This window comes from Scophthalmus maximus, chromosome 8, assembly GCF_022379125.1.
Source record: "Scophthalmus maximus strain ysfricsl-2021 chromosome 8, ASM2237912v1, whole genome shotgun sequence".
Classification (NCBI taxonomy): Eukaryota; Metazoa; Chordata; class Actinopteri; order Pleuronectiformes; family Scophthalmidae; genus Scophthalmus; species Scophthalmus maximus.
In genome coordinates this window covers 25,739,847-25,757,297 of record NC_061522.1, presented here as the reverse complement: position 1 = coordinate 25,757,297, position 17,451 = coordinate 25,739,847, and the positions used below count along the sequence as shown (strand labels likewise).

Below are 17,451 nucleotides of genomic sequence, written 5' to 3'. Positions count from 1 at the left end.
TCTTTTTTAATTTTAATTTGTTGACCTTGATTTTTTCTAATAGCATTACTATATGCTCTTTAGCACTTTGAGATTGCTGTAATGTGAAGTGCAATACAAATAAAATGTATTATTGTTATTATTATAAAAGTGTTTCTATTGTGTGGAACCTGTTTAAAAAGGAGAGAAAGCAGTAGGGGGACTCCCTGCACTGGCTGCTGCAGGACCCCGTCCTATACGGGACTGTACTGAACCATCCCAGTTGGGCAGGGGCCACATTGTCCAGACTGCTGCAGACTGTGAAGGTTTCCATGCTGGGCCAGGTGGTGGAGATGGCCAGGCCCCTGCTGGAGGACCCCACTGAGCTGGCTGACAAACTGGGAGTTAGATCCATCAGGATTATTTAAAAAAAACTGCTTGATTACTGGAAGGAAAAACTGACAGATCAAGACTTCCTGCTTTTAAAAATGTTCACTGATGGATCGTCGCCAAACACAGAGGACCCTTTTCCTGCCACTTTTCTGGCTGTGGATTTTAAGGATTACTCTGGTCCTCTTTTAGATCCAGTAAACCCAGTCTCCCTGGAGGGAGGATCGGGGAAAAGCTTTTATAAAAAACAGAAAACAACTGAACGGACGGACTGACACTGCGTGGAGGGGATACCTAGGGCTGGACCCCAGTGGAGGTCTTTATACAAACTCCACTATCCAAGAGGCATGGGGACTGACAGTGGAGGATACTCCACGAGATAATGGCAGTGAACTCTTTCTTGTCCATTATAAATCAAGCTATGGAGGACAAATGCCCATTCTGTGGCTTAAGGGAGACTATTTTTCACTGTTTTTATGAGTGACACCATCTGTCAGCGCTGTTTCTGTTTTTACAAGTTGTTTTTACCAGTTTTCAAGAGGTTTTTAGTAAGCAGGTTTTTTTTACACTCACCAACACAAACAGAAGAGCCAGCTTTTAAACTTCGTTTTAGGGCAGGCCAAGATGGCGGGTGTACGTCAGCAGAAAGAGGAAGGTGGAGGGAAACCTCCATGTTGAGTCGGTCCCTGTATGTGTCAACCTGATCGAAGCCATACTGTTGGTTGATTTTAGTTTCTACAGAACAGCAGGTGACCCTGACTCTTTTAAAGATCTGTGGTGCTTTAATAACAGTTTGTGTTTTTCAGCTGGGAAACTCATTTATGCAAATTACCTCATGTGAATTATTAATTTTTTAGAAACGTTTTTTTTTTATTATTTATTAGGAAATTACTTGGTACACTGTGTACAGTTGAGAAAAAAAGGCTGATAAAAGTTGATTTCAAAAATCAGAAAAATCTCTCTCTCTCTGCCCCCATGTCACTAACTCTGTTTTCTCTCTCTCCTAGTGTACCTCTGACCCCAGAGCTGCAGGATCCAAACCCGTCACTAATAATCACTAATAATAACAACATAATTGTAATTTTTTGTAATTATAAGTATCTGTCAGGTCAAGATTTAAGCGACGGTTGCAAAACTGTCCTCTCTCTCTTCTCCACTCCTCCTGTCTCTCCTCTCACCCTCTTTCAGCCCACCTCTCCTCTATTCCCTATTTCTCTCCTTACCGCAACTGGTCGAGACAGATGACCACCCACAACTGAGTCTGGTTCTGCCAGAGATTTCTTCCTGTTAAAAGGGATTTTTTTTCTCTCCACCGTCGCCAAGTGCTTGCTCATTGTGGGATTTGTTGGGTTTTCCCTGTAATATTGTAATATTGACCTCACTATGTAAAGTGCCTTGAGACAATGCATGTTGTGATTTGGCGCCATACAAATAAAGTTGAATTGAATTAAATTGAACCACAGAATCGCTCTAGTTCCAAAGTTTGTTTGCCAGGTAGCTGCTGTTGTTGGATTTCCATAAAATTGGCATGTCTGTGTGACACTGTCATGCAACTATGCAAGTTGTTAATTACATCGCAAAATGTTGAAATGCCATGTGACACCTTTGATGCCTTTGATCCTTTCTGTTGTGCACAGAACGATGTTTAGGCGATGGGAATTACAGTGCACATACTGTCTATGGCGTTTTCTTTAAAATCATATATACTCATATATATAATCATATATATTTTGTTGCCGGACATAACTGATGCACCATCAAAACCAATACATTCCACAAAAACCAGAGCCCTTTCCTTAGGCTGGCCTTTGTGCATGTATCTGATACAAACTGCCACAAGCTCTCGATTTGATAAGTCTGGCCTTCATGAAAATCCATCTTTATTTTGTGACTGGCATGTGATAAGAAGTGATGCTGCGATTTCCAGTATCTCGTTCTGGATGCCGGGGCTATTGAGTTTCCTGTTTTTTAAGCAACTCATCCAGACGCCATTTTATGCCCGGTTCAGAGTTAGAGATCAGTTGCAATAATTCTAAGAAGTTTCCTCTGTTTAATGACTCGTTGTTTTCAAGGGGTCCACGCATAAGAATTTCTTGCTTTGCACAGCATGAAACGAGGTCTATCACAACTTTAATGTGCTCTCTATTCCTCTCAACAAACAGTAGCTGTCTGGTTAACGATTGATGGCTGCACTTGTGCTGAATTCTCTTCCTCCTTCACCTCACAATGTCGTTTTCTGACAAACTTAAGCAAGCTCTTTGTTTTGCCATGTTGTTTTTTTAAGATTACCATTTGATTCATCACAAGCAGGTAGCTAGTTCCTTAGAGTCGCACTGCGCGGTTCACTGGATGATCCGCAAAAAAGAAGCCGTCTGATTAAGCCCTGATTAGAGTTTTTTTAATCCTGAAAAGAGGGAAACTCTGGATTTTCCGTTCTAGAAACCTAGTGATTTTAAACTTGTTCAGTTACCATGTTAACCATGGTAACTGACTGTGAACAATCTGCTCACTGGCAGTTTCTCCTTAACTCCTCCTTTTCTTGAACCTGAATTAGCTGTCAAAAAATGTTGGTATCCTTTCCTTGTCAACCCGATCAATATGGAAGCAGAATTAATTCAGTAGCCTCACATCAGAGGATGTTCAGACCCTGTTTAGATGCTTACATTCCCTGACGACTACTTAGTATAAAAAAAGGAGGGTTTTTTACAAGTTTTTTTGTACAAGTTGAAATAGCCACTGATAATTTCTTTGTTTAATATGTGAAATCTGATTAAATCATATATAAGATCTTATGCTTTACCTATCTGCACTATATTCTTATAATTCATTTTCAGCTGCAGCTATGTTATTTTTTTGCCTGTGGGATTGCACCTAAATTAAAATTATTAAATAACTGCACGTTTTTCAGCTGTGAGCAACAAGACTCAAACCCTGGCTGCCTGCGCACTAGACAGTGTCACTTACCATTACACAATCTTAAACAACAATTTGTTGGAGAAAATATCAGAAAGTTTTAAATCAATGGACTGTAGTCTTACACATTGATTTGGGCAGTAATTGCCTCCCACCCCAACTGTCTGTTCTCATCTGTTGCAGCTGTGATGGAACACTTTCTCAGAATGTGCTCATTTTATCCATAAGCACGAACTTGTATCTCCAAATCTAAGTCCGTGTTGTAAACCTTGTTTTCTCCTCGGTTGCCATGGTGACTCGTAGTATCGAAGTTCCATTGATGATGGCTTTTATAGTCAGCGGGCACACAAGGAACTCTGTGTGAAAATAATCAGAGTTGATCTAACTAAGTCAGAACTGCTGTTCTGAAACCGAAAACTCAGAGAGTAGATCAACTCAGAGTTCAGGGTTAGGTTCACAGTTTTTTAAACCTGCTTCCTGGAATACACCTATGACTTGTGTTTCTCCTTAGGGTTGTTTGGTTTGTTGTGTTGTCCTTTTCTCTCCCTGAAGTTAAGTTGCTTTTTGTTCCAGCAATAACAATTGTTCTTGTTCTTTAGGCTTTTTTACCTACATTGACTCCTCATATTTGTCATCTAGCATTATGTTACCTCCCATTACCCTAGACCAGCTTGGGGACGTAACGCCTGACTTTGTGACTGACAAAAGTTTGAGTGAAATACAATTATTTATTGCCTTTGATAAACACCATCGGGTGACGTGTTTATGTGGAGGTGACATGGTTCTGGCTCTCAGCTGTAGGAGAGAGAGAGCAGAAACATTTAGGAAGGACCTGAAGGACCGAGCACCAGAGGAGCCGGGCAGCGCAGGGCACAGGAATTAAAGGACATTAGTTTTGAGTTAAGTGTTTGTCAAAGGATAAAGGGCTCATCCTTAGTCTGGACTGTGTGTGTGCTTTGTGCCAAGGGAACTCACCTTGGTAACACATGTTACAGTTTATAAATTGCAGATCGGAAAAGGATAACAGCGTCATGCGTAAACATGCATGCACGAAATGAAACTCGCTACGTCAAGCAGCAACCATTGAGGACCAGTCCAGACAATATATGGATGTGATGTCACTCCTAATAGCCGCACATCATTTTAAAATGGACTAATGCAAGATGGAAAGCTATCGATTGAGATAAAAATGTCGATTAGCAGGGGCATACTGCAGAGCAAAGTGGATGCACATCTCTCAGTGAATAATAACCAACAAGCCAAAGTATAAATAGTATTTTAACATTTGAAATGTATTTAAGGAAATCTGGGAGAGCCAGTTTGAATTGGCCCGATGGAGTTGGTAACATTTATAATTGATTAATATCATTATCTATAATGCTATGCTTCTTATTTGTCAGTAGAGGAAATAATTAAGAAATAATAATAATAATTCTGAGTTTGAAAGCGAATTTGAAGATGAGCTTGACTTGAACATGCACCACAGAAGGAGCCCTACAGCACACATACATGTCCAAGAATGCCCCCCCTCCTCAATCCAGAAAATCGTTCTGGGAATGATTTTATATATATATTTCACATGCCAGTCACTAAAAGTTCACCTGTATTTGCTTCACGACTTTGATTATAATAAGATACAGTAAAGGTGAAAATGAGTTGACAATATCAGTTCAAAATAATAAACATTGATGACAAAATTTTGTTTCGTTTCAACTTCTTCATAGATAAAATAGATTTATGCCACCCAAGTCTATAGTGGATTTTTCACATATATTATAACTCTATCCCAAAAAACAAATGACACTTACATTGTTAAATGTGATCTAGCACAGATTAATTGGATAATATTTATTTATATATGTTAGCCATATTATTGGCTCAATCATGTGTCACAGGGGGGATTCGAACCCCCGACCCATCAGCCGCTAGTTAGGTTCTTAGCGTGTCCGCGAGTGAGGTCTACACACACTGTACAGCACAGATGTAGATTGGCTGGACCACCGTTACACATGCACAACAACAAGCGACAGGGCGGGAGAAGCGGAGTTGGCTGCAGTAGTGAATGTGCGGTGCCGGCTGCGGTCTGTCTTAATATTATACAGCACCTCAGGTTAAAAGAGAAGTCACGCTGTTATGGAAAGTCAGGGGGTTGGTCCCGGAGTGAGACAGCGCTTCAGCCCTGGAGAAAGTGAAACTTGATCAACACCAGTGTACTGAAGGCTAACGCTCCACCAGTAAAATGGAAATGCCCTGTCAACATTTGCTAATTCCTTAATGATCTATCAGTTGTGGGTCCGGGTCCGGATCCGGCCCCGCCTGATCCCTGCTGTACACACATCAGCACCGTAAGGCAGAAGTAGTCGAGCACACTCCTATAACCAATCATGCTTTTGACTGAGGTTAGGACCTACCACCTTATTACCATATTATTTATTCATTTATTTCAGCATTTATTTATTCTTTTATTTATTTATATACTTATTCATGGGGCTGCAAGGTGGTGTAGTGGTTAGCACTGTCACCTCACAGCAAGAAGGTCCTGGGTTCGAATCCCGGTTCAACCCAACCAAACCAGTGTATGCGTGGGTTTTCTCAGTGTTCTTTCTCCTACAGTCCAAAGACATGCAGAGTGGGGCTAGGTAAATTGGAGACTCTAGATTTACCATAGTGTGAGAGTGAATGGTTTTCCGTCTCTGTATGTTGCGCTGCGATAGGCTTCTGACCTTTTCAGGGTGTAATCCGCCTCTCGTCCAATGTCCACGACACTTAAATGGATAAAGCCGGTAGACGATGGATATTTATTTCTGCATTCATTTCTGTATTTATTTATTTATTTATTCATGCATATATTTATTTATTATTAAGTCACGTTACCTCCTCCATACTTCTGTAGCCAGGAAGGATGTTTAGAAGAGGAGTCCTGACCATCATGTCATACAGTTACATAAAAGTTGACAACCAGGGACGCTGGTAGTCAGTCAGAGTAAGGGGTGCTGAGAGAAATTGTGTGGCGTCCTGAGGGGCGTGGCTTCGAGACCCGGACCCAAGTTCAGTCATCGCCTTTGTATGTTCTAATTTTTGTTGTGTTCTGTTATTAATGACTGTGCTTCAAGTGTTTCAGTGTCTAATTCATTGAGCCTATAGCTACATAACATCTCACATATAATAATACTCTGCGGAAATTAATTACTTTTCACGAAAGTGATTAAAGGAAATAATGACTGTGTTGTAACTATAACATTATCCATAATCATTATCCATAACATCCATAACATAAACTATAATATTAGGCCATCTTCATGCGCCTATATATGTCTGTGAGATGCGCGTCAGATCACTCCTCGTGGCTGCTGCTCTGTCCCACCTCGCAACTGCATGCTTATCTCCACTGGAAAACAAAAATGGGAAAAGACCATTCCCTGACCATTCCGTGTGAAATACAAAAGTCCTTCCTTCAGACTTTGCAAAACGCCTTGTGTGCATCTTGTTAGGCAGCAGACATTGATTCATTGATACCCCCCCCCCCCCCCGCCATTTTGCCACAATTACATGAAGTTTCAAGTCCTTCAAACAAACATTTCTATTTGATGGCAAACTATAGTTCTCCATGGCAACACCATTTAACACATGTTCAACTTTTCAAAATATGACATCATTAACGTCTCACAACTTAGTAGACCAAATTTGAGGTGGATCTGGTGAGCCTACAAGGCAGAGGACGTTAAAGTTCAAAACTTGAAACTTCCTGTTGGCAGTGAAATCATCAAAGTGTTTTAGACTTTCTGAGCAATTCTGAGGTGAATCTGGTCAACCTGCAAGGCAGAGGACTTGAAAGTATACAAAATGTAACTTCCTGTTCTCAGCAAGTGGCGCTATGACGTTCGGTCAATATTTATATTCAGATGTGTTGAGGGCGGGACTGTTATCATGCCTGACAAGTTTGGGTCAGATCAGACCATGTACCTTCGATTAGGAGCCACTCCCTGTTTCATGGCGAATGATCCAAATTTGCAACACCGTCACGGCCACGCGCTCTGACGAAAAGTCAGGATTTTGATAACTTTCCATCCCACAGGTCTTTAGATGACACACAGCAAATTTGAAGCTGCTCATGTGAAAACCGTAGGAGGACTTCGTTAACATATAACGTGTGAAAATGGCAAAAAAAGAGGCAAAATGTCAATTTCAAATCAAAATAGCTGCAAATTCGAGAAGGAGGATAATAATAAGAAATTGAGAAACTACAAGAGGGCCTTCGCCAGCCTCCGGTCTCCGTTTACCGTTACTGTTTACTCACTATACTTTATTCAGAGTTTTGTCATGCGTGTCCGCACGAAAATGTCAAGAACGGGACAAATTTCGACCCATCCTGACCTGAGAGACGACGGCTGGTAAACATATACCGGAATATTTTCCCGTCACCTTTCACACGAAGGTCTGCAGCAGACACTTTGTTACCAATCAGCTTATAGAGCCATTCTTGCAAGAATTCTTGATTATATAAAGTTTTTGAAAGAATCCTTCTACTGACATTAATGATACATGAAATTCACATGTGGACTGTGCCAGCAGTTGCAAAGAGAGTGACCCTGTCTGCTGTCTTTAAAAACAGACTATGCTCTATTATGCAGTATATGCAGTACAGTGTAAATAACTGTTCAGATGGTGAAACATGAACAATTATGCCAGGAGAAAGGGCAAAGAGTTTGCGGAACACAACTAAAGCAACATATCAACCTCATCAAGTCCTTCAGACTCATCCTGCTGCACAAACAGCAGTAACTTGTGCACAGCAGGAGAGCACTCAACAACAACTGCAAACAACCTCACGGGTGTACAGGCCAAGGTAAGTGCACTCAGCGGCACCAGGCTAAACACATAGCATGTAAATTGTAAATTTACTGGAAATATCTGAGCTGACTCTCAACTGCAGTGAGTAAACTTCACTTTCAGTTTGTTCAAATCCTGCATCTTTGAAGGAATTAAACACAAATCATCTTCCTTATTAAGTCTTTTAGCCTCTCAACCGTATTCACACTCTCTCTTCCTGTGGCATACTCTCCTCCTGTGTCTCAGGAAATATTTTACACACATGCACATTTAAGAGTTTTATTACCATTATTATCCTCACATTATTGTTTTTGCCCATCTGTTTGTTTGTGTGTGTGTTTCTGTGTGGACAAAATAACTCAATGACACATAGTTGTGATGTTCACCAAGGTAATAGTGGATATTACTTTGGAGGTCTCTCCAGATGATTTACTTCCGTTGCTGATCGGTCCAGGGTCAAGATCAACAAAAACATGGAAACTGAAAAACACATTTTACAAAATATCTCTGACAAAATTAGAGAGACAATCTAGAGCTTATATTGATCAGAAATTACTCCCTATCATATAATATATCATATATGAAGAGATGATGCCATAATTAAGTCAGAAAATTATGTTATACATAGTTATAATAATCTTATGAATTATTTGGAATATAATATCTCTGCAGCCTACATAATCCTCTAACTTTTGCAAACACTAACTTCAGAGACAATCTACAGTTTATTTAGATTAACCAATCATTGGTCATCATATGGCATCATATATGATGACAACAATATGAAATGGCATTATTACAATATATTTATATCTAAATATATATATTTAGATATGTGTTTAATATTGAAACCATGTCAACAAAGGTCCAGCCTTAAGGAAGTACTTATTTTAACCTAAACCACAATGTTTTCCGAAATCTTACCGAGCAGTTTTTGTGCCAAAGCCTAACCAAATGGTTGAGTGTTCTACAACCTTAATTCCATGTTAATGATGTTACCATGACGATGGTCTTGTATTATTGTTGCCAGCACAATTAAGTTCCAAACTTAAAAGAGTGTACTTTGACCACTCAAGTCTACACTGATGCACAGGTGACAAACAGGAACAGCAAACATAAGTCAAAAGGAAGAAAAGGGTGGAAAAAATAAACCAAAAATAAAAATAACTAGAACTGCGAGCAGTGTATGACAGCTTCCAAGCTGTGGCGAGTCCCCCCCCAACAGTACACTGTCGTAGGCGTGGCCTCAGGAGCAGCCCTAGATTGTACCCTCCAAGTTTCATAAAAATTGCATTCCTTAATGAGATATAATCTTTTTGTAGCGCTCTCTATTGGCCGATCTTGTCAGGGCCGTCTGGAGATTCTACATACCTAGCTGCAGGCAGAATGGGGGGAAACCCTAGGTTTTCCCAAAAGTAGGTTTTGCACATGTTGTGATTGTGCGAGATAATTCATTTGCGCAAATGGGCGTGGTCTATGTCACGTGATTCAGTGTGATTTAAGGAACACGTGAATGGTTTTCAAATGTGAGACGTATAATGTGGGAGTAAAAGTTCACAATCCGTCTACCTTGATTATAACGCCACCTAGTGGTCTACATTTGTAATTTTTGGTATGTGAGTTTCATGGCGCATTGTCAATGGACCCTGGACATTTGAAGTCTTTCAAATTAGTGTAAGAGGTGAATCTCAAAACAAAAATTTGGGGTGCGATAGACTACGCCCATTTTCACTAATCAGTATAACATTGTAGGTGTGGCCTTAGGAGTGGCCCTAGATCGTACACTCCAAATCTAAACTTGTCATATTTGTAGCACCCCATAGAGGCCAATTCTCGCGAACCTCAGAGTGACATGCCAAACAAGAATCTCAAGTTTTGCATTGATAGCATTTAATTTGGCAGACATGTGCAAAAGTTGGGGTTTTCGTAGCTAGCTAAACTAATTTGTCAGTACTTTATCCTCCAGAACGTTGTTTCTTTTCTTCAGTGCTTTAACTGTTTCTTGTAGCTCAGCATGTTTGTCCTCCATGGTTGATGAACGCACCTCTGCTTGTGTTATGCTTTCGGCGCAGTCAGCCACTTCTTTCCTGGTTTCTTCAACCGCAGTCATAATCCCATCAAGCCTGGTTGAGAACTCGGACTTCAAGCTGTTTATAGCCACCAGTATCTCTACTTTAGCCCCAGTGAGCTCCCGCTGCTAATGTTAGCCTCTTTGCTAGCTGTATGCTCCATGCTTTGCCCCCCGAAGCCAGTTAATTTCGCTTGCTTCTGTGTTTTCCCTCTATGTCTGCTCGATTTCCCAAGATTTGGCATCACCACTTCAACACCGGAGGTTACCTACACTTTTCAGGGGAAGTTCTATATGGCATACTAGTGCGCTTTCATACCAAATTTTGCTACTTTTTACCGTCAACATTTTTAACTATAAACATCCTGAGCTGGATTCAACCGGCGGTTTATGATTAAGGGATTCACATGAAGCGATGTAGCATTTAATCAAGCATTACCGTTTGCAGTTTTCTCTCAATATCAGCCTCGCTGATACTGCTAATGCTACTGCTTCACATTTAAAACATTCATAGGAAATGTAATGTATTAGTTACAGAATTTCATGCTGTACTCTTTCATCAGAGATGCAAAACAAAGCCATGGTAACTTTCTTCTCCTTTTAGCAGTAGATCAATGTTAATTATCTCAGGGACCAGTGGAACAGCAAGGAGCAGCCACAGTGAGCAGCAGTACAGCCTCCTTGTGTGCAAAACTACACATGCTGTGCACAGCAAAGACAGAATATTGCCTGACTGTGAGTGTTTTGCGCTGCACTGTAAACAGATGCACCAGCTGCTTTCGCGTTGGATGTCTGACAGAGTAGCTGCTGGACCTGTAGACTCAGCTGGGACTGAACCAGACGTGTCAAAACATTTAAGAACTATGGAACTTTAAATATACAAAAGGTAAATTATTTTATGGTTGCATGGTTTAAAACAGTTGTACTTCTTCTTTAAATGAATCATATGTGTGTTTTTGACGAAACACGCACTAAACTAATCAGAGTGTCATATGCCATTCCCTGCCAGCTGCACTTTAACGTGAATTGGTCGATTGACATTTTAAAGGCCCGGATGTTATCGCTGAGAGACACGTCATGTGTCGTTCCTCAGTTAACAAACTGTGAACACAGGTTCTGACGTAAAACAGCAAAGACACCAATCTCACCCTTCACAGCAGTAGGTGGGGTTTGTCAGACACCTCACCAACAACTAAGAATATGTTATCAAAAGAGGTGAGATGCACATTACAAGTTGGGTAATGGTAAATGGACGAATACCTGGGCTTATGACCACACGAAGCACTTCACAGGACAAGTCATATTCACCCATTCACACACATTCATACAGCTGTGCTATACACTATATTGCTCTTTTTCTGTCACATTCATACACTGCGGGAAGAATCATCAGAGGCAATCTAAGGTTAAAGGGGCAGTAAGTGGTTTTAATCCAACACTTTTTGTAAAAATCGTTGAATATTTACTCACGGTCCGCTAGCTATCGGTTCTGTGTGCACCGAGAGAAAATTTTCGACGCAGTCCTGGCTCTGTGTATTGAAAACAATAAAAATGGTGTGGACCGCACGTCACAGCACTGTGTGTGCATTTAGTAAGCCGTTTAGATTTACGGTAACTCAGCATTTAATTATCATGCTCTGCCCAATTCTCATCTGTCCTAATCCACTCCCCTTGATGTGAGCAGAGAGAATCAGTCAGGCATGAGAGCTATATGTTGTCAAGGTTCAATGCAGAACACACTTTCAATTTCAGTTTCCCCTCTTGCAGAGAGAGCTACAGAGTGAGGACAAATAATTGATATTGATATGATCAGAGAAATAAAAAAATTTGTTTTGTTTTATTTATTTTAAATCTGATTGTTTCATGGTGGGTATGTTTTTTAAAGCGGAATCAAACACAGGTACATCTCTGCTCAAGATAGGATTTTTGTGTATGCAATGCAGCCACAGTAGGCCTCATGTTTAGTTTTTTTCTTTTTTCAAGAGAAAAAAAGAACGATGAACCATTCTTTTGAAAGGTTTATGTATCAGTTCTTTTTGAAAGTGTTCTGGGTAAACCCAGAGTTAATTGTTCCATGCTGCTACTGTTTTTTTAATTAATGCAGTGAAACAAGTAATATAATAAAGATATTTCAAATGAAGTAAATTCCTACTTTCCTCTTTTTTAAGTGTGCTTGGTTGGCGGTCGTTGGGGGTCCTCAATGTATACTATAGTAAAAACATGGGTCCCTTAATAAAAAAGGTTGGGCCTAGTGGTCACCCCCAGCCTCGGGTATATGAGACTGACGGTTTGTGGCCAAAGCAGTAAAATCATTAACAATAACAGAGAGACAAGCTTTCTCCAAAATCACTTACTGCCTCTTTAAGTGTCTTGCCTAAGGTTGGTGTAAAGCTGCTCATACGTGTGCAGCAGCTGCATAGCCTCACATTGAACTGAAAGGATTTGAAATAGTTTAAACTGCAGAATTCTTGCAACCCCACAGATTCTGGCCTTGAAGTTTCTCAGGGGTTAAAATTGTTTTCGTATGCATTATGCAGACTGCATTATTCACACACACACACACACACACACACACACACACACACAGACACACAAACACACACACACACACACACACAAACACACACACACCTCTCAATTTGGTGTCACTCACTGTTGTCAAAACAACCAGAGTGTTAGGGGACCCTCAATAACAGCAGGTCACCTCCCCAACCAGCTTAGGTTGCAACTTTCATACACACATGGTCCAGTATATTCACAAACAAACACACACACACACACACAATTTGATTGCTTCCTCTTTGTCACTGTGCATCATCTAATGTCGCCGGACCGTGCTACAATTTATTTACTATTCTGGTCTTTAAATTAAGTGGAAAACATAACACCCCTTTTCACCTATGGTGTGGGAAAATGTTTCCAGCTGGGCTCACAAATGCCAATATCCTCAGGAAAAAAAAGAAAAGCATTGGACGAAAAAAATGGTTAGCCTTGGCACTTATTCAGCTAGTCATTGTCATGTGTGAAGATGGGTTGAGGAAGAAAAAAACAGCATATAAGAAAAGAAAGAAAGAAGGGACATGCAAGGACAAACAAGAACAGTGTAATGCAGCAAACCAGGGGGAGAGTAAAACCATACGTGGTAGACGCGGCAGCAGAAGACAGTGACGTGGTGGTTATAATAATCACTTCCAATTTCACATCAAAATCACATCATCAACTCCGTTGGCTGTCTCAGTCTTTTCAAGCATGTGCATTGTAAACAATCCCAGGAGATTGACTTTATACAGCTTTGAGAAATGACCTTTCGTTTTAGTCAGATAGGTGCTGCGCTCAGAGTATTATGTGTCTCTCTCTTTCACACCTGCTGTTCACTCGCAGGCTCTTTAGATCAAGCCACATGTTCCCTAAACATCCACATCCGGCTCAATTGTACAGTCCGATCAATCCTCAATTGGTCCATAAACTGATTATGGAGTCGAGGAAATCACATTTTTTTCAGAACTCAAGTAGCCCCACTTAGAGCCTGCTATGTATAATCTTTACATTCAAGTTACACAGCTCAAAGCATTAAATTTATAACGAAAATAAATCAATCTGATGCACAATGGCAAATTTTGTCTTAACAATTGTGCAACTGTTTTTTTTAATAATCCAGGCAGCCAGAATGTACATGTCCTTGATTTTTTTCTTGCATTAAAATAATTATTAAATGTCTTTGTTTTCTTATTTGTAAGATTTTTTACAAAGGACACGTGAGAATGACAAAACAATGCAGGAAAAAAGATGAATTAGATCAAAATAATATAGCCCAGGAGACATAAATTAAAAAAAGTCAGCTGAAACAGGTGTCTTTTTAGCTCAAGAGAAAACTGTGAGTAAGAAATTGTAAGCTTTCCGATTTGGGTTCATATTGTACAAACTGAGCTAGGAAGTATTTTAGTTCTGGCTATACCACATTTGTTGGGATAAGAAAGCAGCAAAGGAACTTAGGAATCTATTTTTTTTTTAATTTTCTATCCAAGGGGTTAGAGGAGTCTTCTAGAGGATTCTGTGAGCTCTTTTAGATCAGCTGTAAGTGTTGTCAAATGTGAGAGAGGAACACAAGAGCCATACACTGGCATCCAAGCAACAGTCCATAACCTAAAAATGTAACTTTTCCCGAAGGTGTCAAAGGAAATAGCAACAAAACATAACAGTTAAGATGCTGTGCCCTCTTTTTTAAAAATGGCTTTAATGATCGGTGATCGAAATAGATAAATACATTTTGTGTCAATAAACTAATGGCTTAGTCACCATTCACCATCAAATGGAATTACTCACAACCCAACTGGCCTTAATTGTTTTGAATATGCCGATTTAAGCCCAATAACTTAGTAAAATCATCGTTATTTCTACAACGGACATGATTTAGTTTATTTCTGTTGTATCCTGTGAAAATTAATAGATTTTGGAGACAGACATCTCGCTTAAAGCAGTGATAGCGCTTATGAAGCGCCAAGACAAACATATATGTACACTGTTGGGGGGAAAAATAACCCCTAACACCCACTTCATGTGCGCTACTACTTGTGGTTGGAGTCATTTTTACATTTCCCTCCTTGTATCGTACTGCGGTCAAGCCAGCCCCCACGTTGTTTTGAGTTAACAGTATATACTAAGCATTACAGTAAGAGCTGTAAGTTTCACTCAGTGAAGATGTTTTTATGTTAGATTTCAAAATAAAAGCCCTTGTAAATGTCATATTTCAGCCATCATTCCCATTAAATTCAGATAGGGATCTTCCTGTTTCCACAGACCAGTTTCAGCTAGGACTGATAGTAGACCACCCCAAGTGTCACTCAGTCAATTTCAGGATGTTCTGATGTGGGATTTCAAAATAAAAGCCCAATCAAATTTCATATTTCCACCATCATTCCCATTAAATTCAGATAAGAATTCAAAGAAAACATGTTGTTTACACAGACCAGTTTCACTTCAGACTGATGGTAGACCACCCCCCAGTGTCACTCAATCAATTAAAAAAATATTTCCTCTGATTTTCAGATTGCTATGTATTTAGAGCAAACTTCTAATTCTCACAGACTAATTTCCGTTTGGATTGATAGTAGACCATGTCAGTGTCGCAGACAATATTTGGATATTATGGTGTGATAATTAAAACCACAGCCCTCAAATATGACATTTTAGAGGGTTAATTATACATTTCTACATCATAATGTCAAAATATTGTCTGAGTGACACTCTGAGATGATCTACTATTAATCTAAACTCAAAATAGTCTGTGGAAACTGGAAGTTTATATTTAATGGCGATCTGAAAATCACAGGAAACACACAGGTCTGTAATCCTAAAAACATGCATCATAATGTCCTGATATTGCCTGAGTGACACTTTGACATGGTTTACTATCAATCTAAACTGAAATTAGTATGTGAAAACATGAAGTTTGCTCTAAATAGCAATCCTGAAAATCAGAGGAAATACAGCTCATATGACATTTTTAAGGCCCTTAATTTTGATATCCCAAGTCAGATAATCCTGAAATTGAGTGAGTGATATTGGGGAGTGATCTACTATCACGTCACTGTTCATATTCATTGATATGGTTTTAATCTATGAATTTCTATATATTTCAGGAACTTGTCTTATTGTTAAATCTTCCTACGGCTGTTACCGTAATGCTTAGTGTATAGCCCTTACTCAAAATTACGTGACGTTGTGGCTTGACTGTGCTCTCCGAGGTGGAGGCTGGCTTGACTGCAGTTAAATACTGTTGGTGCGTAAAGAGCAGCCGTGGAGACGTGTGCGAAAAAAACCTCTATACAAACCAGCGATAAGTCTTATCCTCCTCCTCCTCTAACACCCACCTGAAGAACAGTCTTCATGGTGACAAGGGAGACGGTTGCGGTGCATATCTTCTCGCCATTGCGCATCTTCTGGCCCATGGTGAAGAGCATCGGCGTGGCGAGCGCAAAGGACGCGAGCCACATGGCGCTGATGAGCTTCTTGGTGCGGCTACGGGACATTATGCTCTTTGCTTTGAACGGGTGGCAGATGGCCATGTAGCGCTCCACGCTCAGGCTGGCGATATTTAGCGCGGTGGCGTAAGAGCAGCTGTCCCGGAGGAAGTAGTAGCCCCTGCACACTGCGTCCCCGAACACCCACGGGTGGTGGAACCAGATGAAGTTGTAGAGCTCGATGGGCATGGAGAGGACGAGGATCAGCAGGTCGGACACGGCGAGGCTAGCCAGGTGGTAGTGCACGGTGCTCTGGAGGTTCTGCAGGGTCTTCTTGGTCAGCAGCGTGTACAGGGTGATGGAGTTCCCCAGGGAGCCCACGGCGAAAAGAGCCACGTAGATGACAGTGACTAACACCTTGGAGTAAACGTCCGTGTTGACCTCCAAGTCTTCATCGTCTGTTTTTGCGGCGGAGCTGTTATCAAATGGAGACAGTGAGTTATTGCGGAGGAGTCCCTGCGCCAACGCGCCCCAGCTCACCAAATTGCGCTCCGAGAGCGTGACGTTTAAATCCATCTGCGCATACATGTGTGAAAGCGTAGAAACAGAAAATATGATTGAGTGGGGATTTGCTGATTTTCCTCCTTCCACCAACCGGAGTAAACGTGCTTAGTTTCTAGAAGTCGGAGGACAGCAGCTTAAATACTTGACACAACAGGAGGCGTGCTCGCTATTGGCGCTGCTGCGATGACGCACAGCCACTCAGCGAGTGGAGCCCTTATCATTTTGGCCCTTCATGTTTCACCTTGGAAACCAATACAAATGCAAAAGACTAACAAATCGGAAATTTCTAACCATCTCACTCTCTCACTCCTCTTCCTCAGACGCAGTGCATAAGAATAATATTCGGCAACAGCTTTGATAAAGCTTATAGTTAGAGCTGCTCAGGTGTTTCATAAACCATTTCTTTATAATGCTGCTATAGGCCTAGACTGCTGGGGGAACTTATATTATGAGCATCTCTCTCCCTCTCTCTCTCTGAGTGGGTGCTGAGAGCCTGTGTGAATGAGCTGGAGAGTGTTTGTGTCTTTCTAACTTTTTTCCCCTGTTTTTTTCTGATAATGATTTCACATTTTATATGGCTTAGTGGTAGTAGGTCACTTTAAATTGTGTCTTTATTATTTGCTTGTTGTCCAGACACGGGAAGATTGTTTTATCCGTTAAAAAATCCAGTCTGGATGTAAATCTCAATACCGCGGTGAAGTTAGTTTTAAGTTAGATATTCGATGGATATTCACTCCGGTCCCAGCCGGGACTTTTTACCCAGTGATG

At 40.6% G+C, this 17,451-nt stretch overlaps 1 protein-coding gene across 1 annotated transcript in view; it reads right to left on the bottom strand.

The window, feature by feature from the left end:
* ntsr1 (neurotensin receptor 1 (high affinity)) overlaps positions 1-16,789 on the bottom strand; it is a 108,184-nt gene extending 91,395 nt beyond the window's left edge. Inside the window, exon 1 of the mRNA XM_035645571.2 lies at positions 16,030-16,789. Coding sequence (XP_035501464.1) covers positions 16,030-16,707 — 678 coding nt within the window. The 5' untranslated portion in view covers positions 16,708-16,789. The remainder of the gene's footprint in view (positions 1-16,029) is intronic.
* Positions 16,790-17,451: the final 662 nt, after the last annotated feature.